Source organism: Peromyscus eremicus, chromosome 17, assembly GCF_949786415.1.
Source record: "Peromyscus eremicus chromosome 17, PerEre_H2_v1, whole genome shotgun sequence".
Taxonomy (NCBI): domain Eukaryota; kingdom Metazoa; phylum Chordata; class Mammalia; order Rodentia; family Cricetidae; genus Peromyscus; species Peromyscus eremicus.
This window is the reverse complement of record NC_081433.1, coordinates 5,296,280-5,323,937: the sequence shown is the minus strand read 5'-3', so window position 1 is coordinate 5,323,937 and position 27,658 is coordinate 5,296,280. Positions and strand designations below refer to the sequence as shown.

At 46.7% G+C, this 27,658-nt stretch overlaps 1 protein-coding gene across 1 annotated transcript in view; it reads right to left on the bottom strand.

The window, feature by feature from the left end:
* The window catches only part of Myo16 (myosin XVI), a 363,210-nt gene that overhangs the window by 191,510 nt on the left and 144,042 nt on the right, over positions 1 to 27,658 (bottom strand). The window contains exon 16 of the mRNA XM_059244646.1: positions 2,540 to 2,651. Within this exon, the coding sequence (XP_059100629.1) occupies positions 2,540 to 2,651 (112 nt within the window). The remainder of the gene's footprint in view (positions 1 to 2,539; positions 2,652 to 27,658) is intronic.

Genomic DNA, 27,658 nt, shown 5'->3' with positions numbered 1-27,658 from the left:
TGTGCAAAGGAGGAGTCAGACCTGGAGTTGGGAATTCCTGTCGTTTTCCCATCTTTAAAGCGAGAGCCTGGAGACACCCATCTCAAGTAATGCCTAGGTATAGCATTCCACAGCTGTGGCAGACAGCTCTCCCTTGAGTTATAGAACAGCATTTCTATAGCACAACACATGTCCACCTCTTTAGTAACATGCATAAATCTTCCTTCAGTGCTCTGCAAGCTGGGCACCTCTGGACATACAGGCAAGGAGGATCTGGGCTGCTCACTCAGTGAGGGAGGCAGAGCTATGGAAATTCACTACAACCCACAATACAATGTGGTGGATTTGCATCAGGAAAACCTCCCTATGGGAGCCGGAGCCCTGGGATCCTACCTCTGTCTGCAGTGGGCAGTCATGCCCTCCGAAGCCTAGTGAGCTTGCCTGCTGTGAGGGACAGGATGCAGAGGTGGATCAGTCTCAAAGGACCATCATCCCTTGCAGATTTTGCTCCAAAGGCCACACCTGCCCAGATATACTGTTCTTTGTCATGGACAGAGGCCATCACTCCAAAGTGGAATAACTTTTATTCCTCGCGTTACTTTAAAGGCTTAGGATAAAGGGAAGGACATCGGGCTTTTTGCTAAAATCATGCCCATTTCTGTCAGCTATACCAGTCAGCAGGTGTATTTTGTTTGCCCTGCTTTTGAGGATCAAGTGTGGAATTTCAAAGCTATGTTTCCAAGGGAATGGTATTTTGGTAAAAGTCTCCTGCCCCGTCTGTGCTCCTGCTCCCTAGGGGATCTAGAAACTCCGTGTCGGAGAGGGGGAATAAGAAAAAAGACACCACAGAAGCCTGTACAAACACAGAACACACAAGTGGGCGGGGCCAAGCCTGTGCAAACACAGAGCACGCAAGTGGGCGGGGCCAGGAAGCCAGCGCAAACAGAGCATGCAAGTGGGCGGGGCCAGGAAGCCTGTGCAAACACAGCATGCAAGTGGGCGGGGCCAGGAAGCCTGGCAAACACAGCATGCAAGTGGGCGGGGCCAGGAAGCCTGTGAAAACACAGAGCATGCAAGTGGGCGGGGCCAGGAAGCCTGTGCAAACACAGAGCATGCAAGTGGGCGGGGCCAGGAAGCCTGTGCAAACACAGAGCATGCAAGTGGGCGGGGCCAGGAAGCCAGTGCAAACACAGAGCATGCAAGTGGGCGGGGCCAGGAAGCCAGTGCAAACACAGAGCATGCAAGTGGGCGGGGCCAGGAAAAGAACAAAATGTGGACACCATCAGACTACCTCTCCGTCCTAGAACCCAGGCCCTGAAAGGCGGGGGTTCCTGCCAAGCAAAGTGCCTCAGTGAACCCATTGAGGGTGAGTCATTTGCCAACTTTCCTGCATGCTTCCGCCTGCCCCTCCTGCCCCTCCTCTTGCCTCTCCTGCCCCTCCTCCTGCCCCTCCTGCCTCTGCTAGCAGAGACTGTGGGCAAGGGTGACATAAAGCCTTCCAAAAACAAAGGAGCTTATACTTCAGACTGTATGTAGGACTGAGAACTGTGGGCATACCAGGGCCCCCAGTGACCTCTTGTTGATTGTTCCTGAGGACTTGGCACAACCCAAAATACTTCCATATTGAGGGTGGAGATAACACATCCAGAAAACAAAAATGAACATCCTCGTGGGGCTGAACCATTCATGTCTAATTCTCAGGATCAGCCCTGTTCAGAGCAGTGACCTATAACCACATGGTTATTTAAATTTAAATCTATATTTGAAGATATGAAAAATTAATTTCTTCAGTCTCATTAGCCATGTGTGAAGTGACCAGATAGGGCTGGCAGTCCCAGGCAGTTTGGCATGGGCCACAGGGCCTTCCCATTGTCTTGGAAATGGCTGTGGCCCAGAGGTGGGCTAAACCTTTCCATGCATCCTCTAGTTTCCTAGAGAAGATATTTAAGTAAAGTGATTACATTAGTGTGCAGGGTGACCATTTAACAGTACACGGTTTCTCCAGACTGGCCAGGTTCCGCATGAGTCAATCAACACAGTTATGTGGTTGGCTCTAAGTACATACGTGAAAGGGTTTTTCTATTTCTATTGAAAATGGCAAGGCTGGAGAGATGGCTCAGTGGTTAGGAGAACTGACTGCTCTTGCAGAGGAGCTGGGTTCGATTCCCAGCACCCACAAGGTTGCCCATAACTTATGTAACTCCTGTTCTAAGAGACCCAGTGCCTCCTCTGTCCTCCATGGGCACTGCATACAAGCAAAACACCCATACACATAAAATTAAATTTAAAAGGAGAAAAAAGGAAATAACATTAATGTCTTTTTACTGTGTGTTGTCTAGTATCTGCCTGTCTGGTACCTACCCCCTGTTTGTTTATCCCCCATCCCTACTGGACAGTAAGCCCGGAGGCCAGATAGAATCCCGTTCCCTGCTGAAACATTGTCAAAGCCAGCAACAACCAATGGGCCACACTGAGGCTCAGGACAGGGTTTGGGGCGAGTGAATCTCTATAACCTGGTGGAGGCTGGTTTTCTGTGTGACACCCCCATGAGAAGACTCACCAGGCTGCTGAAGCCAATGACATTCAGGGCGTGTTTCAGAACTACAAGTCTCTCCTTGCTCAGCGAACGCTCTGCTGTGGACACATCCTCCTGCGTGTCTTGGTTCAGATACCTGTTAAGATAAACGTGTGGCATTATGGCTTGCACTCAGACACCAGTGTGAAAGGTTACCTCATCCACACCTGGTCTCTGTCATAATGGAAATCACCTGGACGTTGTATCCCCAGGTGTTTACAAAACTACACGGGAGCACGTGATGTTTCGGGGAAGACAATGACCGTTGTACCTGAACACAGTCACACTGTGGACATGGGCTCACCTTATCTGAACCCTTCTTGGTGAGGAGAGACAGTCACCAGCTGTGAACTTCGTATAGGAAGTTGGCAGGGGCCAGAACAGGCAATGCAACTCGCATTTGCATGGAGGATGCTTAATGTATACTAATGTATTATCCCTGCTTGCCAGGAGCATTTCATTTTAAGGTTGCTGATTAATTCCCTTCCCTTGACAAACACAGAGGCATCGATTACCAAATGCAGGCATGCTGAAAAGCTGAAGACACAAAGACAAAGGTCTCCTTCGGGAAACTCAGCAGGAACAAATTAGGTACCCAGGGCAGAGAGGAGAGGAGAGCTAGCCACAACACAGCAGAGCAACCGACCTGAGCCCTGCCCGTAAGATGCTTGTAAGTGTGGAGGAAGCAGGCAGGCACCCTGAGGAAAAGCTGCAGAGGAGAGAGGCTCCCTTAGGAGAGCATAAGTGAGAATGGGCCTAGTTTGCAAGCAATGCCCATGTCCCCGAGAACATGCAGCGGCACTTATGAGAGGCCACAAGATTAGTCGTGAATGGTGTGCACAAGGTACACAGGTCAACAAAATGAGAACCGAGGGGGAGAGAAACAGATTGCCAAGGAAAGAGGAACAGCTAGGGCTCTGAGCACCTGGCAAAAGAGTTCTAGCTTTGTTCAGCAAGTGGCAAGAGCTCTGCGGGGCTAGAAAGAGAAGAGAGGTGTCAGGTTAGGAGGTCAGGAGTGACCTGGACCTCCAGAGGAAGACTCCCAGGAAGGAGATGAAGTGACCAAGGGAAGGGGGCCTCTAGGTACAGGCAGAAGTCAGGGGAGGCTGAGGCAGGGGAGGGGCTGGGGCAGAGGGGATAGACTGGGCTGGGCAGGGGAGGGGCTGGGTGAGAGGAAGAAGCACTTATGATGTTTTGTCCTGGTGTCAGTGTCCTTGGAATGGTGACTCTATTCCACCCACCAGGTGTCATTATCAAGGCGGAGGTATCTTTGTGAGAAGGCCTCATGTTTGACCAGTCACACCAAATTTAAACTAAACTGTTAGGGTTTAAGCCACAGCCAGAGAAATAACAGCTTTAATAATCTGGAACTCAAAAATGGCAAGAAAAGACACCTGAAAAACCTTCCCTGTAGAGAACCCTGCGACCACTTGAGTAGATAAGCTCACAAAATAGGAGACTGTGAACAAAGGAGGCTATCTTGTCCCCATAGGTTCTGCACATGAAGAAAACATATAATTTTTGAATGCAGAAGGAAGATTACTGGGAACAATTATAAGAGCATGAAGAAGGGTAACTGAGTGAATAAGCTCAGTGTTCATCCTATACATACCTGAAGATGCCAGAAAGGGTCATGGAAAAGAGATGGATGGATGGATGGAGTTAGGTAGGTATATAGAAAGACAGACAGATGGATGGCAGATAAGCAGAGTTAACAGGTAGGTAAGTAGATAGATAGATAGATAGATAGATAGATAGATAGATAGATAGATAGGCAGATAGATATGATAGATGATAGATAGGTGATAGATAGACAGATGGATGGATGATAGGCAGATACATGATAAACAAATGACAGGCAGATAGATAGGTGAATGAGACCGAAGAGCATTAGATAGACTATAGAGAGATGACAGATGATAGGTAAGTGACAGCTGATAGAATATAGATAGATGACAGATGTTACAAACACAAATGATAGATAGACACATAGACAGAAAATAATCCAGGTAAGGTGGCACCCTTACATGCCTGAGTCCCAGGACACTAAGACAAAGTGGCCGAGGACTCTGAGGCAAAGACCACCTCACACTGCACAGCAGCAGAGCAGGGACAAAGTGACTCTGGCAACTTCACGACACTCTGCCTCACAATAAAAATCAAGGAAAAGGCCAAGGCTGCAGTTTAGTGACGCCACATTTACCCTGTGCACACAGGTTGTGGGTTCAATACTCATGTAATGAAAGACAGGTAAACAAACAATAAATAAACAAATACCAGAGTGTGGTAGCACACACTTAGAACCCCAGTGCTTTGGAACTGAGGCAGAAGTATCAGGACTTCAAGCCTAGCCTTGGGTAACTACTGAGGGAGAGGCCATCCTGGACTACATGAGATTCTGTCTCAAGAAAACAACCAGCCAAATAAACATGAATATAATGTTTATTATAATGTTATAATGAATATAATGTTTATTATAATGTTATAATGAATACGATGTTTATTATAATGTTATAATGAATATGATGTTTCTATGCAAATTTGAAAGACCTTCAATTTTTCTGTCGTATCTAGAATGATAAACCAGAAACATATTTCATAATTCCCAGCAGACTGTGCTGCATCATGAGAGAGTTGGTGATAGAAAAATTACATGTTTACATTTTATTTATTAAAGGTAGTAATTTTCCCTTTGACATCTCTCATTATGAGACCACACACCAAGGCACAGGAATACTTGAAAAGTATGTCTGGGGAAATAGCAAAACTGAGTATCTCCAAGGAGACTTGACTCTGAGGAACATTTAAACCCCCCTTTGCTCTCTACATGATGGAGCGAGCTCACAGGAGACTCAACAGAATAGAAAGCTCCCATTTCTGCCTCACAGTGGCTGGGGGGCTACTGTGCTTTCCACACTCAGAGTTTAAGGCATGTGAGGATTTCCTAGGTAGGTGAGAAATCAGTCCCATGTCCCACCACTGACAACACCCTTTATTAAATCAGTAACTGATCCAATTACAGTGAGGGGGCTTTATGAGAAACTCTAGCAATGTGGAATACCTTCTTCTGTCAAAGCTTCAGCTTTTCCCTCAAACAGAAGTAATAAGCGTCAGCCCAAACCTCAGGGGTCCACATGGCCATGGATGGTAACAGGAGCCAAGGACATCAACACAGACCTTGACTGCAGTAGGGCCACGGGTCCAGACATGGCCCTCAGCTGCAGCTCTGGCTTGCATATCACCATGGCACCGGGTAGCAGCACAGGCCACTCAGATCTGTATGGCTCCAGCTGCAGTGTGGCTCTTGGACACAAACATGGGCTCAGGTGGCTGACCTGACCCAGGGCAACCACATGGCCCTCAGTTGCAACAAAAGAGGGGTGGCCCCAGTGGTCAGGACTGACCAGCTCAGCTGCCACCTGGGCCTCCATCCAGGGCCTTGGGTTGGCCCACCCTGACATCTGTCTACTCTATCTGTGCCCTGCTGGAGCTCATGAAGGGACTGGTCCTGTGGAACTATACTGAAGGATCTTCATGACTCAGGTGGCCGAGGGATATCAAAGAAGAGTTTCAGTGAGGGCCCAGTGGTTATGGTGTATCAGAAACCAGAGGCCTTGAACCAGACCAGTGACTCATTGCAGTGAACATTAGCAAGTAAGGCTGATTGGAAAAGGGGGTCTACCGTGTGACACACCAAGGCCCCCAATACACTAAGAGGAATGAAGAGGTGTTGGAAAGGTGGAAAAGGTGGAGGAGTGAAGTGGCTTTGTTTGTTTGGTTTTTTTTTTTAAGTTTCTTTTAGGGGGACACTGCAAGGGTGAGGGGCAGATACAGGGGGGACTGGGAGATGAGCAGAATTGGGGTGCATGATGCAAAATTCCCAAAGAATCAATAAGGAAATTATGTTTACAAAAGCTCCACGAAGTGTTAGAGCCCAGGAGCAAGACCCCTCCACTAGTCAACGTGGGATCTGAGCACTCTGTCCTCCTTTCCTGGTGCTTCTTTGATTGGAGTTAGCTAGACCAGCTGATGCAAGCATGGTGGGAGGAACGCTGGGCCCTCATCCCCTTTTCTTACAGACCAGCTGTGTCTAAACTGTACCCAAGGTGCCATGTCAGTGATGCAGAGCACCCCATTCCTGACGACTCCAGTCGTTCAGCTATTTGTAGAGAAGCTGTCACTGTACCCTTCCACTGAAGATTCCTGTGTGCCATGGTTCTCGGGTGGTGACAACATTGCTCCCGGGGACAACTGGCCGTCTCTGCACACATATTTTTTTTCCTGTCACTGTAATAAAGGTACCTCCTAGACGTTGGGAATGTCCTTCAACATCCTATGATGGGCACGATGGATCCTCGCCAGAAGGGAAGGGGCAGCACCAGCTGTGACACTACTTACAGGAGCAACGCATCTGCCTGAAGCTATGGAGACGAAGGTCCATGCAGTGACGATGCACCATTATGAGAATGTCTCTTACATCCTAAGAGACTGGAACTTTTGCTGGGCACCACAGCCAGAGTTAATAATACACCTGAAGTCGCTTTAGACTTGGTGGCTATCCTACTGTGTGCTCAGCCAGATTGTTCGACCTGCCTCTAAGAGGACCATATAGCAATCAGCCTTCCTTGCCTTGGATTTCCCATGTCATCAGCTCTGACAACCTAAGCTAATACATAGCTGTATCTTAAGTCATGCGCTCTCCCTACCCCTGACCCCCAAAACAATGCATGTTTGTATGCATGTTATGGTAATAAATGCGGTAAACAGAGGGAAAATAGGAGAATAAGTGAATAAAAAGGGGATGATCGTGACTTAAAATTAGTTCTTTTCCCCAGATGTGGATTACTTGAAACGGAGAATCGTCTGTGCCACATGACAGTGACCTTTGCAGATTCTATGGTCCTCCAAGGGGATGACTGGGTCATGATTAGATGTCCCTGTAGTCTGCCTTAGCACTTAACAGATGCCATCCACTAACCATTCACAGTAGCTCCATGCCCCCTCAGCAAACACATCTGAATCAATATCTGGACCAGACTATTGGTCTCTAGCTCCACTCACTGACTAATCAATGTCCCTCAGTCCCCAGAGTTCTCATCTTAACTTTCAATGTTCAAGTCTTCTGTGTCACGCAGGAGTGGCAATCACACCCTATGGCGGGCACAATCTACTTTCTCACCTCCCTTTTTAATTCACGTATAACAGGGCACAGAACCACTTGATAAAACACAGGTATCTCAACAGCCAGAGTCAGGATATTAGAGCTAGGTCCTTGCTAAAAGCCTTTATGTTTTATGGCCGGTGGGTCAGGAGAACATTTCAGATGCTGCTTCTCTCATAGCGCTGGAGAAAGTAATTTAAAGGCTACATTCACTGATAAAAATTTTGTTCATTTTTAAAGTATTTATTTGGGTGTGTTGAGGGGACGGGTGACTTGAACACGTCGGGACCATAGGACAACTCTTGGGAGTCAGTTCTCTCCTTTCACCCTGTAGCTTCTAAGGGTCAAACGCAGGCGGTCAGACTTGGCAGCAAACAAGCACATATCCTGCCGAGTCATCTCTCCAGCAAGGGAATAAGCTGCTTTTGCCTCCAGAGGACACAGCGATAACATTTGCCTGCACAATGAATCTCCAGAGGTTTTCTTTCTCTTGCTGCCAGAAGGATCCGCAATGAGTATCTCTTTCTGGATCTGCTGTGCAGAAGGGCGAATATTAAACGCTCTGCACAGGCTGTGGCTTCTCTCCCAGGATGGGGATCCAGAATAGCAATGGCAAGTTGTGAATAACAAACACAAAAATAATCCTTTGCAGAAAATGTCAGCTCAGAATTTCAAAGTGCTGCGACCTTTCTGTGTGCCACACCTGTGCTTCAGGAGGGCGTTACGCATTGGCACAGCAGTGTGCTCATGCTCAGCAGGCCAACGGTCCTTCAGCATCCATGAAATGACTCTCATTACCTGTATATGTACCCCTAGGACATGAGAACAATTCTTAGTAACTGGATGTGTACCTTCAGTGCACGCAGATGGCAGGAGAGGCTCAAACATAAAAGATCCTAAGAGCTGAAAACAGGTGTGGACCCATTCACCAAGTCGGAACTCATAGGCTCCAGTGTGCTTTGCTCTGCTTTCTATCAGCCCTGTGCACACAGAGGGACATGTTTTCTCCACCATTAGATAAGAAACATTTTCCATGGTGATACTTAACACACAAACACAAGCCAGAAGGTGAAATCAGACAGTTGACCTCCACACGGACAGTAGTTTTGAAGAACCTGAGAGGTTTTGCTCCATGCCCAGTCCGCTCACCTCCATCCTCCCCTCACCTCCATCCTCCACAGAAAATTGTTTTCTTACTGTTTTCAAACTATCTAGAACATAGTAGCCAACCTTCAGGCTCCCATGATGTAATATAAATACAACTCTTTTAGTAACTACACGTTCAGACCCATAAATCTCCACCGATGAAAATGTTAACATATCATCCACCTATAGCTGTTGGAAAGAGAAGACCTTTCAACGGTCCTCAGGAAAAAAAGAAAAATTCACCAAATGAATTAGACATTTACCCTGACTTGAGATGCTGTAACATTTCCAGAATAGCTGATCCATGATTTTCTAATCAATTAGAAAATTTCTTCAAAATCTTTGGTAAAACTGGCTCCAAGCTCCCTCCATGTTGCACATTGTGAATGCTGGAGTGGCCATTTACAGACAGGTCTCTCCAATGAGGCACAGGGGATGAGTGGTCTTGTCCTGCCCAAAGGACCCAGGACTTGAGGGGGGCTGAACCCCAGCATGAACATCCTCCTAACCTCATGAGAAGTAGGGACCCAGAGGAAAGGTTGTCTTTGACTTCTCCCAGGATGACCCAGAAAGCTGCCAGTGCTGAAATGGGAAAGCGTTTTCTAGAACGTGAGGACTGGTATGGCCATGTTGATGGCAGGATCGACTGAACAAGCCAAAATCCATAGGGCTGTGTGATGACTATTCTTGGTTGTCAACTTGGATGCATCTGGAGGACACGCCTGTGAGAGATTTTTTTGCATGATTTGAAGTGGGTGAACCACCTCTATTCTGGACCTTTAAGAAAGGAACACACACACAACCTTTAATCCGTATCCTGAGGTGGGAAGACACACCTTTCATCTGGGCCACACCTTCTGCTGGAAGTCTATCTGAGGACACAGAGGAAGGAAGCTTTTGCTCTGTCTATGCCTGCTTGCCCTTGCCTTGCTAGCACATTCTTCACTGGCAGTGGAGCCTACTTCTTTGGAATTCCAGCATATGCTGAAGACCAGCTGAGACATCGGACCTACTGGATTCTTGGACTTCCCATTCACAGCCAGCCCTTGTTGGATTAGCTGGACTGCAGCCTGTAAATCATCCCAATAAAGCCCCTTCATATACAGACTGCAGTCCAGCTAATGTTTCTCTCCCATATTGGCCTACTGGTTTGATTGGTGCTGCCCAAATGCACATGAGTGTGGGGGCATCCACCCGGGCATGGGTGCCACCACTATTCAACACTATTTTTTTAAAATATCTTAAATTCCCATTTAAGAGCAGAGTAAAAATGAGGATGTTGCTAAGCATACACTCTCACCCACACACGCTTCCCTTCCTGATCCTAACACACCTACCCGTACACACTTTTGCTGTGACCCTGACTCGTCAGGAGAGGTAGGAAGGGGGAGATTTAGCTTGGGACTTCCTATTCTGTTAACTGCCGCTTGGCTCTTTCTTCTCAGTGTTTTTACCAAATATGTCTACTTGACCTTCCTATGTGATTATTTATGAGCTACGTATTTTCAACACAAATTATGTCCTCCATAATAGCATGTAATGTTATGATAACCAATTTTAAAATAAAAAGTGTCCAGAAAGTCTAAAGCAAAAGTTGTAAGCCCCATAATAAAGCTAGCTAGTAATTGTTTATTTTGTCCTAATATCTTTTGAGCCACTCAGCTATTCCTACCTATGTGTTTAATTCATACTAAATAAATAATCACAAAATACCTTCACAAAATGATGAAAGACGCCCTAATAACAAATGACACTCTTGATAATTTGTCCCCAGTCATATAGTGAGCTTTCAGGTGAGAAAGGCTTCTTACCTTAGGACAGATTAGAGGAGAAGAGAAGAGGGGAGGGGAGGGAAGGGAAGGGGAGGAGAGAGGAGAGGAGGGAAGGGGAGAGGAGGGGAGGGGAGAGGAGGGGAGGGGAGGGGAGAAGAGAGGAGGGGAGAGGAGCATGCACTGTATGCTTAGAAGTACAGACTATATGAAAGTCAAGGGTTCACAGAAATTATGATGAGTGAAGGTCAAACTGATGTGTCTTGGCTCTACAAGCACCGTCCCAATGTCAGGATGCCAGTATGAAAGATGACAGAGAGTCACAGGGGAGTGTGACATCCAGGTCCACAGGGTGGTTTCACATCAGTGAAGGCCTCTGAAGATACCTTGTAGAGGATGGATTCTGAAACCCTCAGGACCAGTTGACACGGGTGGCTGTCACCTGTCCACTCAGGGAACAATTAGCTATTCTGACTTTACAGGAAGTGAAACATCACCCCGACACGATTATAAAATAAATCAAATAAGCTTCCAGGCGAGCAGAGGTGTTCCTCATTCACCATCACGCCACCCCCAGTGCCAGGCTCCTCTTCTTTAGGAAATCACTTGAGAATCTTCTTTGTCAATCACAGCCATTAAAATGTTAACAAAATAATAAATGAGGAAAACTGTGATTAAACTCAGATGCACATTAAATGTCAAAATTATCTTCAGTCTTCAAGTGTAACACAATCTGTTTCCTTAGAAATAAATGTCAGTAGATTCTCGGTCCTGTGGACTCGAGATGTCTCCACAGTCCCATTTGTGTCTTTCAGTCCCCTCTCCTCTTTCATCTCATCATGGGCTAAAACTAAAGCAATGGTTCTCAACCTGTGGGTCATGACCCCCTTCACAGGGGTCACATATCAGCTATATACATTACTATTCATAATAGTACTAAAATTACAGTTGTGAAGTATCAATGAAAATAATGTTATGGCTGGAGGTCATCACAACAGGAAGAACTGTATTAAAGGTTTACAGCATTAGGAAGGTCATGGAACATCAGCTTTCATGAAGACAACTCACACTCACCAATGAACAATCAGTCGGTTTTCAAATCCAGGGGAAAAGGTCCCATTCTGCTTCCTTTTCTTCCTGGACACCAAAAGGCAATGTCCTTAAGAAGTCGAGTTTAGGGGTAAGCTAGATGGAAGCCAGGCATGGTGGTGCATGCCTTTCATCTAAGCACTCCACTGTTTGGTTCTCAACCTTCCTAATGCTGTAAACCTTTAATACAGTTCTTCATGTTGTGATGACCCCTAGCCATAACATTATTTTCATTGATACTTCACAACTGTAATTTTAGTACTATTATGAATAGTAATGTATCTCTGAGTGTGAGGCTAGCCTGCTCTGCAAAGAGAGTGTCAGGACAGCCAGGGAAACTCTGTCCTGGGAAAAAGGATGGGTGGACAATGGATGAGCACTCCTGCTACAAGCTTGTTCAAAGGAAGGTATCCGGATGTGGTGCTGGAGAGAGGGGACATCAAGGGAAGCAAGCTTGGCCGACAGCAGCCATGGTGAGGTCGACGCTATGCCTCACCCTGTTTGAATTATCCTGGCTCGGAACTCTTGTCAGCAGATTCGCTGACATCCATTTTTCCTACTACCTTGAGTGCTCTTCACAATTCCAACTTTCCTCCATATGGGACATCTCCTTGCTCACATGAAACCTCTGCTCTGTGTCACCAACCACACATTTAGCCATATGAAGCAAAATCCACTTCAGGAAATGAGACAGCGTAAGGTATTTCAAATGCTGATGATGGGGCTGTGGAAATGGCTGGGTGATGACTCAGTTGGTAAAATACTTGCTATTCAGTCGTGAGGACTTGAGTTAGGGTCACTGGTACCACCCCAAATCCAGATGTGGAAGCATGCACCTGCAACTCTAATACCAGGGAGACAGAGATGGGAGGGTTCCTGCAGCTCACTGCCCAGCCAGTCTACACAACGGTTGAGCTCCAAGTTCAGTGAGTGACCCTGACTCAAAAAAAAAAAGGTGGAGAGAAATAAAAAACAATACTTGCCATGGCCCTCTGTCTTCTATACATGTGTGCACACAAAGACACAGGTGTTTGCCATATACACATGCACACAAAATGCTGCTGATGCTGTGTTAACAGGATCCTGCTTCATCTCTATGATGAACCAGATCAGGATAGGATGCTAACTAAGGCCTAATGATGGACAATGATGTTATTTTACATCTTGTACACACTACAAGAGTCTATGTCGCGCTGGCAGGCTTGTGATAAAGAGCTGTCAAAGGTGACATTTCACCTCCGACCATCAATTCCTCTTAGAAACACAGTATTTACAACGGCACCGTGCACACCTGGGAAAGTGCCTTCACACCTTCATCTTTGAGTCTATTTTTTCTACCACTGAGTGAGTATCTCATCATTTGACTTTGAGTGTTCATCAACCCACAAATGCTGAATGTTGGTCAACTATGCTTCCTACGCCAGTGAACCCTGAATGAAGCAGGGCATCTTACCCCATCACTAAATAACATGGAGACCCTAAGACAAAATGAGGGATGATAGGATTTTCTAGAATACAGGTAAGGTTAGCGTTCTGTGATTCTCAAGGGAAGAAGGTCTACATAGAGAAGCTGAAAATTGTAAGTTCATGTCTGACACGGTCCCGTATCTTTGATATACACTGCTGATCTAAAATGATGAAGTTTCAGTTAAGACAACAGAAACTATGTTTCTATGTGGGCCAAGGGCTGTGACTCATGGGGACCCAGAGGTGAATGAGGTGCCTAACTGCCCTCAGACAGTAAGCAGCTCAGCCGTAAAGGAGAGTCAAGATATGTGCTACAGGCACAGAACACATACAGCTGTGCACTGTGGAGACTTCTGTGTTAAGTACGGGATAGTGATGATGATTTAAGTCTAAGAGGACACATCAATATTTAAAGTGTGCTCTTGGTTTATCTAGACTCTGATATGCTGGGACATGTTCAGATGAGACCAGCTTAAGCAAAAACTAAGTACATTTCATCAGGATGGGTGAGACACTCTCAGGTCTTCAAATGCGCTGCCTGGGCAGCACATTCCTAGAGGCTTTGCAAGCCTGGGATTCTTCAACACTGAAAAAACAAACAAACAAACGAAAAACCTTTTTAAGGGAGGTGAACTCAGAGTTGTGCGAGTGCTTTGAGCAAATGTATTCCTTGTAATAATTGTGTTACACAAGCCAGAGCAAAAACAGCCAGGTAATAGAATTACCACTTGAAACAATAAATGAAGGATTGGGAAGCAGATCTTCAGTCAGAATGTTTGGTGGTTCACCTGCTGAGCAGGATGTGAAAGGCAGCCCTGGGGTCCTGCAGGCTCTGGGCAAGGGATGGGCTGTGCGGACTACAAATTCACAATGGGCTATATGTGTGCCAAGGAATCCACAAAAATAGTCTGTTGTATGAAGGTAAAACTAAGTTGGCCTCTATGTATTTCATAAAATTGAGTCAATTGAACAAAGCAAAATCAGTTTGCTTTGAGTTAAAGAGGACACCTGTGCTGTAGCCTCACCACATGATGTACACCACTTCATAGCTACACAGCACCTGTGACAGGGTGTGTCTCTCAACGGAATCCATGCCTAGAGAAGACTCTGCAAGGGGACGAGCTGAGGCATGTGTCTATTTTCAGGTTCCGGATGAGTCTCTTGGTGGTGTTTGGCCATATCACCATGACATGTCTCTCAGACGTGCAGGGATAGGATCAGGAGCTAGAAAGAGGAGCTGCCTGTCACTGTGAGTCCATCCCAGGCTTCACCTCACGCCACTGACCACAACCTCTCCTATCTGGCTTCCTTTTACCCTACATGGATTCAGACTCTATAGTCTACAAACTCTACCTGGTCATTCACCCAGGGCAGGCCTTGTCAGAATCCTTCTCCTAGGAGCCATGCACACCCAACCTTGTGCAGCTGAAGTCCACGCTAAATAACAGGACTTAAAGCAGGGGAGCCCAAAGTTGAGGAGAATGTCCTACCAACGAGCCCTCATTGGAAGCGTCCTTAGAAGCGGTCTACTGTGTAACATGGGCTGAGATTCCCGAACTACGTCCTGGGAAGTGGGGCTCACTCTGAAGGTCTTCTCTGTGATACTGGGGTCCAGTGACTTCTGCTCCTCAGATACCGACCACCTTCCCTGCTGGTCACAGTGTTTATCTCAAGGGAGAAGAGCAGGCATTCACACCTTATTCAGAAAAGAGGGAGATGAGCAGGCGCCCGAAAGCAGATGTGAGTAGTTCACTGTGGGTGTGTTGTCACAGTTCAAAGGTCGAGTTTCTTATTCTGCTTTCTTATTCCCATGTAACCTACTTACTTAGTTAACATCAAAGCTTCCTGGTTTCCTTTCCTCCTTCGCTGTCACTTTCCCCCATCAGTCACCTGGTGCCTCCTCTACTGTCTGCAGTGCTCACACTCTGTTTTTAATTGACTGTTCAAACTCACAGGCAGGCAGCAGCTCCAAGGCTAGAGGACACAGGGAAAACACGGGCATTCTTTCCCTGAGCTGGCAAGAGACAATTAGGAGAACACACCACAGGGGTGAGACAGCAATTAAGGAAAAGAACCAGTCCTCCTTGCGTGCAGATGTGTTTACCACAGAACGTTTGAACAGGTGAGCCGTCACAGCGTGCTTGGGACAAGGCAGTCTGTCCTGGGTGTGGCACACAGAAGTTATGCAAATCACCCACGGGGTGGGTCATCCAGGGCAGGTGATGGAACTGTGAGCGGTGCCACCCAGAGCCTTCTGCAGACATTGTAGGCGTGTTATTTCCCATGACCATGCCAGGTTAATAATCTATTGACAAGCTGAAGGTCTGGCTCAGCCATTTCCAGGGATGTCTCATGAATGCATAGAGACGCATTTAGAATTTGACAGACAGGCTGCTGGAGGGAAATTTAGTGAGGTCCATTTCGTGGGCTAATACAGGACACTTATCCGCAGCATACTTCCCTGTCAATAATAATCGAGCACACACAGACTCATAGATATCCCATCAGTATTAATAGGCAGCCCAGGCAAGTTAAAACAACCCAAGAGCATTACCCACTTAGAATGTATAATTAAGAAAAGAATATCTTCATTTCTTTAACTAGGAAGGGCATTAACCCAGAATGCCTTGTTAGTTCAATTCTGAGACACTGTAGACTAACTCACCTGCAACCATGGCTTTTAGAAAGGGAACAGGCATCCATGGATAGAAGGGACCACTTAGCTGCCCAAGGAGGCTGCACCTGTCCCTTAGTGTGCAAAGGATCTTCTTATTCTGTTTCCTCTACCCCAAGGTTCTGCTTTGAATGGCCATGTAGGGAAAGAGCATATCACTAGCCTAGAAATTCATTAGACTTACAACCAAGGTGCTGGGCCTCAATGACCTGCAAAACCCCTGGCCATGGTACTCAGGCCGAGGGCAGAGATGCTCCCCTGGAGTAGATGCTGATGGCTACATCATCATCTGCCCCAGAGGAGTCAAGCCCACCGCTGGCCTTTTCCTGTTTCTAGGTATTCAAACTTAAGTGATATGCTAGCCATTCTAAGCTGAGGGTCGACATGAAATGGTCTGGAGGACTGACCAACCAATGGAAAATATCTCTGGAGAACCCCCCTTTTGCACAGGCCATGAAGGTTTCCAGCCAGGTACTTAGCAATGTCATGTGTCCTGGCTTCATTTCTGTCTCTGTGATAAAAATCTCCCAACCTACAGCCACTCAGGGGAGAAAATATTTACCAGCTCCCAGTTCCAGGTTGCTGTCCATCATTGGGGCGGGAGAGTCAAGGCAGGAACTTGAAGTAGTTAGTGGCATCGCACCCACAGTTAGGAGCAGAGAGAAATGGATGCATACATGCTCGTTAGTGCTCAGCTCACACTCTACACTTATACAGTCTGCGATCACCAGCCTAGGGAATGGTGCTGCCCATAGTGATCTGGGTCTTCCAACACTGTTTAACATAATCATGAGAATGCCTCATAGACACGCCCACAGGTCAACTTAATCTAATTTCACACTGAGACTTTCTTTCCAGTTGATTTTAAAGTACGGCAAGTTAATGATGAAAACCAACTGTCACAACATGCCACACCCTAAGTTACAGGTTACGGAACAACCTCTTTGGGCGACCAGTGGCAAAGGTACCAAGCAACCTCAGGATTTCACATAAGATGGCAGGCCACAGACCATACAAAAAGCATATTTAAGACTCCTGTAGAAATAAAGTGGACTGGGGGTATAAGAAAATGGACAAGAAACAATATTTAAGAGAAAAACAGACTTTAGAAAGAGCAAAACATAACTCTCAGAAGTGTAAATTAAGTCACTAAAATGAATATTTGGAATATGAATTAAGCATCTACTTAGGAAGGATGAGCCATGTGGTACTACCATGGAAATTACCCAGAGGGAAGTGCAAGGTGAGACGGGGTGAAAACATCAAAGATAATTCAGGGAGGAAACAGAGATGAGAAAGTATGGCATCATCTCCAAGGCAAGGCCCACATCTTCCAGATTTGGTTCAATGGGTGCACCTGGCAATGTGCTGACCAGCTGCCTCCAATGGCGTGAGTTTTAAAACTTCAGGCCCCTGTGGTAAACTAAATATTGACATATGCACGCAGAATGGTGTGTTCATTTGTTCTGTCCTTCTCTTCCATGCTCACTACGTGATACTCATGACGGAGGTACTTCAGCACACAGAGCTAGGTCAGGGTTCTGAATCCCATAGTGAGTGGTCCTGGGAGGAGTCATGCAGCCCACACATGGCCACAGTGAATGCCTCAGTGCACACTAGCACATGGTACCTCTGTGTTCGGAAGGTGGAGGGACAGTGGTGACAGGTCAGGGGTGGCCGTGGAGAGCAGTAGGCACACAGCTACCCTCTGAGGAAGAGAGGGGAGGCTCTTGGAGAGTCACCGGCGAGGGGCAGCTGGAGGAGAGCTGCTGTGGCTGACTGGGAAGGGACCAGCTTGAAGAGGGACAGACAGAGAAGCCAACGGGGCGCCTTTAGATAGCCCGAAATGCCTACAGCAGTGCGTTTTGGAGTTTTTCTATCCTGGAAACTTCCAAACTGAATCCCAGGGATGTACAGTTTACAGGAGAGGGTGATGATACCAAGCTGTTCACCCTACAGAGCGGAGGAAGCTGCTCCAGAAGTAGGCTGCTCTGCAGAGGGAGCCCCGACTGCCCGTGAGAACTACACAATTCAGACTGTATCCTTCAGCATGGAAAGAACCCTTGCAGGACGCGGCCATGCAGGTGCAGAAGGCATCACTAGGTCCTGTCTGAGAACAGCTTAGGAACCGCCATGCCGGCTGCTCTTCCATGTGGCCATGTGAGCCCATGAGTCTTTAGAGTTGGGCTTCTTAATCCTTTCCATTCATAACTCCACCTCAGCCAGGAACTTTTGATGCTACTCTAGGTATTTGTAGAAGTATACAAAACAAGTATACAAATTAAGCATTTTCCAATACATCATATAAAGAAATTTCTCATAAAATGTATCTTTGGTATGAATTTAATCATTTATTGAAATGGAAATGAAATATGTGCATTAATGATATAGGTAGCTTATTTATTTTTACATAAAACCTACCACAATTCCCTGGACCCCTCTGTACATCTTAAGTGTGGTATATGTCTGTCTGGTCAGGTTGAAACAGACATACCTCCTACCCAAGTAAATTTCTTGTGTATAACAATACGATTATTGATTGCATTAAAATATATCCTCAACTGGTAGGGGGGCAGAGCTTTGTTATAGCCTGTGAGACTCCGTGAGCTTCCTGTGGCCCAGAAAGCTCAATAGCAAAAGAAAAGCCACTGTCGCAACCAGTACACATTTGACAAATGACATGCGATGCCTGTGTGGCACGCAGTGTATCTACTTAGGTCCCCACAGCCCAGACCAACCTGCCTGCCTGCCGGCTGGGGGGAGACCTTGCAGAGGGTAAATTATGTAAAACACAATGACGTCCATGCACACTCACGGATGAGCTTAGCAGAAGCTGCGGTGAACGTGAGTGAAAAAGCAGAGATGGCAGAAGGCTCCACCTGAATTCGGAGATTTCCACATCTGCCAGCCGGGACGGAAAGCGTGTGGAAAAGGCTGTGGGTACGGCACCTTGGCCAAGAACCCTGGCACATTTGGAGAGATAGGAGAAGGCAGGCTTGCAGAGGGAGGGGTGGGGGGTAGCAAGCCTGCATGGAGCGTGGGTTCAGGTTCCTCTCACCTGCCAGCCTCCCTCTGGGTAGTGCCGCACAGCCAGGGAGACTCCAGGGCCTTGCACTATCTGCCCGCTGCCCGCACCTCTGCAGAGGTCTTTCTCCAGCAGCCGGACTGTTAACCACAGCTGTCACCTAACCGACTGTCTCACTGGGGACTCCGATGACTCTACTGCTCCCTGAGGTCTGTGTTTCCCTTTTAATATCCCCACTGTGTTCCCAAACCACCCAGCATATCTGGGTGAATGGGGGAGGCGGAGTGGGGAGCATTCCCACCAGGGCACTGAGGTTGAGAAATGCAGTGTGTGTCTCCTCTGTGGCAGGCATCACCTTTGTGAGAGGTCCTCATGCCAGGTGCTGCTTCCAAGTGTGGCCGCCGTAACGGGAAGGCACACGTGTCTAGGGTTGAGTGGGTTTACCTTCTTAGCAAAGCATTGGTCTGCACAAAATCCACCCCCACTGAAGGGGCCTCCCTCAGAGCCACAAGGCCTGGCCACCTTCCTGTGTTGAGGAAAGCCATCCTCCATTTCTTCTCCCACAGTTCCTCCCCTGTCCCTCTACTACCTTTCTCTCCCAATCTCATGAGCTCTGCTTATTTAAAGTCCACAGAGTTCACTGTGGTGGGGTGAACGAGATGTCGCCACAGTTTTGGGCCCTTGAACGTTTGGTCCCCGGGTGCTGGTGCTGTTTCCCTACATGACTGGGATGGGATTTGCGGTTTCTCAAAGCATGTTCTCTGTTTTGTGGTTGCAGTTGAAGATGTGAATCCCCAGCTCGCTTTGCTGTTGCCCAGCCGCTGTGCCCGCCCGCTGCCATGCTTCCATGCCATGACGGCGATGGACTCTGATCCCTCTGGAATCACAAGCCCAAATCAACCTTGCTATAAGATGCTTTGGTGGCAGTGTTTTATCATAGCAATCTAAGCATGATGCTTGCATGTGCTCGGGTATAGGATCATCCATTGGAACATGGGTAGCCTCTCACGGGTTGCATTTCTGAACAAAGCTGAGCTTCCGGTGGGTGAGTGTTTGTAACTCGGAAGCGTAAGGTCAGATAGGCTCCCACACGCCTGGCACGCCACCAAATATGCTGTTCTACATTTCTTTCTTTTTAAAACATTTATATGATTCAGTTTATTCAAATAGCTTAAGCTCAACAAATTTGGCAAACACAAGGAGGCTAGACAACATTCTTAAGCCTGAAGGGACCTTGGGTAAGGAGAAATACTCTTCATGTCACTGGTTCTCAACTTTCCCAATGCTTTGACCTTTCAGTATAGTTCCCCATGTTGTGGTGACCCCCATTACGAATTTTTTCCTATTGCTATTTCATAGCTGCAGTTTCACCATTGTTATGACTCTCAATTGCAAACGTCTGACATACAGGTGGTCCCAGGCTACCCCTGTAAAAAGGTTTTTTCAACCCCCCAAGGGTCAAGATTCATGGAGTCAGAAGCTGTTCCAAGCCTTTGCCAAACTGCTTAGGTCATTGTCTTGCTGCATCACAAGAAATGAACATCCCAGTTTCTGGTTAGTATTTGGTGCTTATGGCTGGGACCCTAATTTTTAGCCTTCTATTTTAAGTCCAAGTATTAGCAATACTTTATAAACTTAAAATGTCCCACCGCCTTCTAGATTTAAATATTTTTTAAAAACTGTTCTTAAAAAGGTTAAAATCTCCCAAATGTCTTTCTGCAATCAACACTAAAGCACCTTCTTTCACTTTAAGAGGGAGAAAACATGCCATAACCACAATCTGTATAAAGTAAAATCAAGATCCAGAGTGCAAACAATCCCAAAGTTCAATATCTGGAATTTATTCACATTCCTTTTGGTTCTTTTATTTAGAGGCTTGGATCATTTCTTTGACCCTACCCTTGGCAGCACACACATAGCCTGCCTTCTAGATCTCAGCCTGCTCCACTTCATTGTGGCTGGTGTTTCTGATGATCATCACCTGTCACTGGCATTTCCAAAACTGCTAAGGTCCACCATTGCAACTGGACTCTCTTTGGAACTCTAGCCCTGCCATACATTTGCAAACATCAGCTGTTCCCCATGATCTCTTTATGTCTGCAAAAATCATTATCATCTTATTACATTGGTAAATCTTAAGTTATAATGTTCAGCTGCCAGAGCAAGGTATATTCTTGTGTACAAAAGCATTGAGGTACAGCTTTAATGTTTATCAATTACCTTATTTATTAAACATATCTATTTAAATTCTCTTGCTGTCGAACACTTGGTAAAGACGTAAGTACCAATTATGCTGTTCTACATTTCTTATCTGCAGCCTTGGAGAGCTGCCTGCCTTCCTGGGCTGGATACAGCTGGAACAGAGGTGTGCTGAGCCTTATGCCGACTCAGTCAGACCAACAGTAGGTTTGCTGATTTCAGTCCCAAGACCTCAGGTCCAGCCATAGATTGAAGGATCAAAAGCAGTAACTTCTGATTTTTAAGTATACAACTTCAGTTTAGACATGCACATGTGTAAACACATATACCTGATCCCAGGACTCTGTAGCAGCCAAACTTATGACCCACACAGTTGATGTAAGCCTGAGGGGGTCCTCTAAAACATACAGAATAAGTACTAAGCCCGCCTCTACACTTCAGGTCAGGCTGACAAACTCTTCCTCACTGTAATTAAACAAGTTAGACTTGTGGAAAATCCTCTTATTTTTTTCTCTCCACTGGCTAACACAGAACGACAATATTAAACCCCTCAGGTGATGTTTGACTCTAGGGAATGGGAGCAGACATTTTTACAGGAGTGTTTAATAACTATCTGTTTTTATTTTGTTGTTGTTATCTTGTTGAACGTGATATTACTCATGTGGCCCAATGGGAATAGAAGAGGGGCCAGCAGCGGGCCCAGAGGGACTTGCTGGGAGTTCTGACCCAGGTCCCTGGGCCCCTGCCTCTCTACTTCCTTTCAATATCTGCTCAGATGCAACATCTGTTGATCAAAAGATACAATGGACTTCAGTAACTCAGACATGTCAGTCCTCAACTTGACAGACGGGCATTCAAAGCTCTGACTCTTGATTCAGCCCTGAGCATGTCCCTGGGCAGAATCACAGTGGGGTGCCCACACAGAAGCATGGAAGGAATATACTGGAGTCCAATCCCTCTGTGTGTTTGAAAATCCTAACTGTTAATCTGTAATCTTTTCATAAAAATATTATCTCCAAGCTGGGCAGTGGTGGCGCATGTCTTTAATCCCAGCACTTGGGAGGAAGAGGCAGGCAGATCTCTGTGAGTTTGAGGCCAGCCTGACAGCCAGGGCTACATAGAGAGACCCTGTCTTGAAAAACCAAATACACACACACACACACACACACACACACACACACACACACACACTATCTCCACCATTCTCTGTATGACACCAATGGGGAAAAGCTTCTTCAAGAGCAGTGGTGATCTGGGGAGCCCTCAGGCACACACTTGGTCTTGAGTGAGAGAGCCCAGAGAATCCTCACTCACATGTGTTGAGTGGTCTGCCTTGGCCTAGAGAAGAGAAATACTTCTGAATTACTCTTTTGGGGAGACCTGTTCTCATTTCAACTGCATTTAGCTACTGAGCATGCGGCTTTGAGGGGGCAGCTCACATGTATGTGCCACTGAATATTCACGGACTGTGCTTACGGTTGCATATTCGTGGGTTGTAGACAGTCTCCCATACTGAGGACCTCGCCTTCTGAATGCTGACAGTAGTAGAAGGTGTGGCCATGTGACTACACAGATGGGCTCAGCAGACAGCTCTGTCACGACACGAGCTTTGGCAATGTGGTTACACAGACAGGACAAAGGAAACAAAGATAACAAAGGTTATCTTGGACTGTGCCCCACGGTACCTGTGGTGGTTTGAACAGGAATGACGCCCGCAGACTCATGTGTTTGAGTGCGTGGCCATAGGGAGTGGCGCTATTAGGAGGTGTGGCCTTGTTGGAGGAAGTGTGTCACTAGGGGGTGGGCTTTGAGGTCCCAAATGCTCAAGCCAGGACTAGTGTGACATTCACATCCTGCTGTCCGCCATAATGATAATGGACTAAACCTCTGAAACTGTAAGCCAACCCCAATTAAATGCTTTCCTTTGTAAGAGTTGCCTTGGCCATGGTGTCTCTTCACAGCAATAAAACACTAATAACAGTCCCTGTGTGCCCCAGGCTACCAAGACTGTGGTAGTTCATCTTGACTGTCACTTTCATTTGATTTGGAGTCAACTAAGAGACCTGCTTCTGGACAGGCCTTTGAGTGCCTTTCTAGGAAACATTAACTTAGGGCCAAGACTCTGCCCTAGGGCGGCAGCCCAGACAGGAGACAGGAGAGAAGCAGCACTGTCTGCCTTCGCTCCTGGATGGGAGAGGGGGCACCCACCCTGAGGTTTTAGTGCTTGCCACTGCCCTTCACTGACATTAGAACCCAACTCCTTCCGTTTCCCAGTGTGGACCGAAGCGGCTCTCCCAGAGTCCTCCAGGCCTAGAACCCAACTTCTTCAGTTTCGCAGTGTGGACCGAAGCAGCTCGCCCAGAGTCCTCCAGGCCTAGAACCCAACTTCTTCTGTTTCCCAGCGTAGACTGAAGCGGCTCTCCCAGAGTCCTCCAGGCCTTCCAAGTCAGGATGTCCATCCTTGGAAGACCCTGCACATACCATGTAAGCCAATCTAGATGTCTCCTTTTGTAATAGATACATTCTGCCAGTTCTGGTCATTTAGAGAACTCTCTCTACTGTGAAGACTGGGGAGTCCTGAGGATACATGGAGGCTCCAAAAGATGCTTCCATGTTTTAAGACCTAGACACAGAAGAAGTGAGCTGGGGTGTGGATGGTGGCCGACCAGGGCTCCAAGAAGTTCAGACTAATACACAAAGGGGAAGGGTTACTCCACTCCATCCTCAGAGGGAGGCGCTGCAGATAGAGCAGTGTAGACGCCCAGCGCAGTGGCAAAGTGTCCCATCTGGAGAAAAAGAAACTGCAACCATTACCCAAATGGTCACTGAGCAGATGGGACTAGTCACTGGTCTGACACTTTGCTAGAGCCACATAGCAAGGTCTGAAAGAACACACACACACACACACACACACACACACACACACACACCACAAACATAAGCACACACGCATACATGCACACACATGCACATAAACATATTGACATACCTACATGTATATAAAACATATATACACAAACAGATGCATTCATACACAGACACACATAATATACATATATACCCTCACACACATACAGTCACACATAAACACACACACACACACACACACACACACACACACACACACACACACACATGAGCTATGAACATGATCTTGCAAAATCTCAGTGGGGCTACCCAGCAGCCATGCCCTTGCCCCTTCTCAATTGCTGAAAGCCAAATCTTCATCTACCCACCCAGTCTCAATGACCAGCAGAGTAAACTGAATGTTCACTCTATCTGTGCTCATCTAGCATCCCACAATTTTCAGACAATGAGATAGATCTATACTTCTAAGAAATAAGGAGAGAGAGAGAGAGAGAGAGAGAGAGAGAGAGAGAGAGAGAGAGAGAGAGAGAGAAGAGCTATCAGAAACTGAGAGATGAGGAGGGAGGAAGCAGGATTCTCCTGTTCAGAGGTAAATTGGATCTGCCGAGCTCCACCAGCCAGGGCTCCGCTGGGGTCCTGAGGTGACAGCCATCTTGAACACAGAGAAAGCCAGTCCCTACCCTGGTTTGGACCCACACAGCTGTGCTACAGCAGCCCTCTGCTTTACTAAGGCAAAGCTCATTCTGGGATCCACATTTTTCAAAAGTTAAAGCAGTGTTTTCATCCCTGGTAGATCTGGGGCAGCATCTTCTAGTCAAAGAGTTTAACCCTGAATGAATTGCTTGAGTGTTCCCAGACAGGTACACAAGGTTCAAACCACCTGGGTCTCATGTCAGTTTAGAGTGCACCGATGAGCAAGTTCAGGCCAGGTCTGGCTTTTCACCACCACATAAGTCGTAGGTAAATGTTTGGTTTTCAGAAAGCTTTGGATTTGGGAGTAGTAAGTAAGTAGTTGAGGACAGATCCCTGGGTACTCCAAACGCACAGCTAATGCATGCCAAGCCCAGGACAGTGAGTTCACTGACGGGGAAAGCAAGATTAGTGCTGAGCCCTGCTCTGACCCAGGAGTGACTTTCTCTTTCCATGACTGGAATACACATGCACAGTAGGATTCAGTGGGCTTATCTGTTCCACTTAGTAAAGTATCAGCTTCAGTAAAATTGAGTCAGCAGCTGGAGGGACTTGGAGGGTAGATCAACAATCCTCTGCCACAGAGCCATGTAGCCTGGCCTTTGCGGCCATGCATATAACAGGTTTTGATAAAATCCAACCACACAGTTTCTCCTCTACTCCCTCAATGCTTTTCTCTCTCAACTTCATGCGCTCTGTTTTATTTACACTCACTGAGTTCACTCTATTTTTATATAAAAGTGCTTCAAATAAGAATGATAAAATCATAAGGAAGCATGCTTACATCCTAAGTATATGTGACATTTCTCCTGTTCTGATTGAATATGATTTGTTCCTGGAAATCTCACCAGAAATTCCTTTTTTTTTTGCTAACAGACACGTGTCTCACCCCTTGTGTGATCCTTTTGACCTCTGGCTTATCATGCGAGTTCACCCTCACACTTGAGCAGTGGTTACTGCTGTCAACAACAGGGTGGGCGAAGAAGAGTTAAGAAGTCGATTCTCTTCCAGGTTGAGCGTGCAGTCTGAGATGACGCGGAGTATTTCCAACCGGAATAGTGTAACAGACTTTGACACAGATAATCGAGAGCTGGGAAGCCTGGCACGCCCCTATCAGCTCTGCCCTGCAGCTCTCACTCAGCTCATCCACACCCTGGTGACATCAAGGGTGACTTCCACAGCCACCGAGAGTAAACGACGCCCTGTAGGAAGCCCTCCGTCAAAGATGGCTCATATTATCTCAAAAGCTTCCGCTATCAACCACGGAGCCAAGAGCAAGCGATGCCTCCATATATAACGAGCTCACCCATTTAAAGCTTGTACAGAAATCTCACTTTTTAAGACACATTCACATAACACATGCAAAGACATTTGTTCAACATTCCCACATATAGCTGCTTATTGACATTGCGGGTGGAGTGACTCACAAAGCCTCGTGATACAACCTCCAAAATAATATTTAAGTGAAAAAGCTACAAAACACAACTCCAATGGCAATGGTGCGGGTTTCATGCATAGGTCTCACATACCATCCGTTTTCCCCGGCCTAAAACCAGAGACTGAACAAAAGTTCGCATGCCATGAAATCGTGGAGAGTCACCTTTAAATGACACTGAAGTTTTTCTTTACCTGAGAAAAAAATTCTATGAAAAGCCTTCAGATTCAGCTCAGCCCCCCTGATAACCACTCAGCAGAGAGCCACCCCCCCCCCCCGCCCCGGGAGTTAATTGCTCAGCTCTCCCGTGACAGGTGTTTGCAGCTGTCACAAGTTCAAACCACAGTGACTCAGCTCTCTTTCTCTCACAGGAGGTGAGGACCGGGGCACCTGCTCTCAGTCAAATGACTGTTCTTCAGCACAGTTGAAAGCCTGGCCTTTGCTGAGAAGCATTAGGAAGCATCCCACAATCCTCCCCATGATCAGTCAGTGGGTAGGGAGCTTAAGAATCTCTTCTTCAGATTTAAAAGCCTAACCTTTCGGGGGCTAACCCCACAGAAATAATTTAAAGTAAGTTGAAGGCAAGCAATTATGGCATACTGCGGCTTTCATTAAATTTCAATCTGCAGGAATAGAACTTATATTTGTCTCTCAGATATAACATATAATGCGCATACACATGAAAAAAGAAATCATACTTAAATAAGAAATAGAGGCAAAGAAAAGAAAAAAGACACAGAAGAAACAAAAAAGAAGAGTTTTTGTTTGCCCTTGCCTGGCTGTTCTGGTTTGTCTCCCTCTGAGCTGTGGAGAGTGCGCCCCCTTGTGGGAGTCTTGGTGCATGTATTCTTTCTAACCACAGCCCCACAGCCTGGCATGCTAGGGACGCTACTGACCAAGCTCCAAAAGTGTGGAGTTCAAAAGACAAAGGAATATAAAATTCTTCCAGGTGTTTGTAAGTGCTGCTTTGATGCACCAGAGGGATGGGTGCCTACCCCTGCAACAAAGGAGCTCTGCAGTTAGACAGTGTGCTGTGTTCTCCAGAGCCTTCCTGTGCCGTAAGTGGAGAAGTGTGTGTAGGGGGATTTTAATACTGATACAGGGTCTATCCATACTTGTGTGAGGCTTAGAAACCTCACAACATAAGCACAGGTGAAGTTAAAGAGGCATCAGCTGCAGGGATTCTAAGACCACAGACACTGCCTGTCCTCTGGAGTATTCGTAGAAGGCATGCTAAATGCAAGGGTCTTGTAGGCCCTGGACCGCTGCATGCACATCTTACCGCTTCATGTAGGTAATGAGCTGCTGTCCATGAGGAAGAGACAGGGCAGGTTGCAGGGTGCAGGCTGTGATGGTCTGTAGTTATTATTTTAAGACTTGATGTACTTCAGCAACACCTCACATGGCTGCTCTGTGTGTGTGTGTGTGTGTGTGTGTGTGTGTGTGTGTGAGAGAGAGAGAGAGAGAGAGAGAGAGAGACAGAGAGACAGAGAGACAGAGACAGACAGAGACAGACAGAGACAGACAGAGAGAGACAGAGAGAGACAGAAAGAGACAGAGAGGGAATGTAGATGTGGTTTG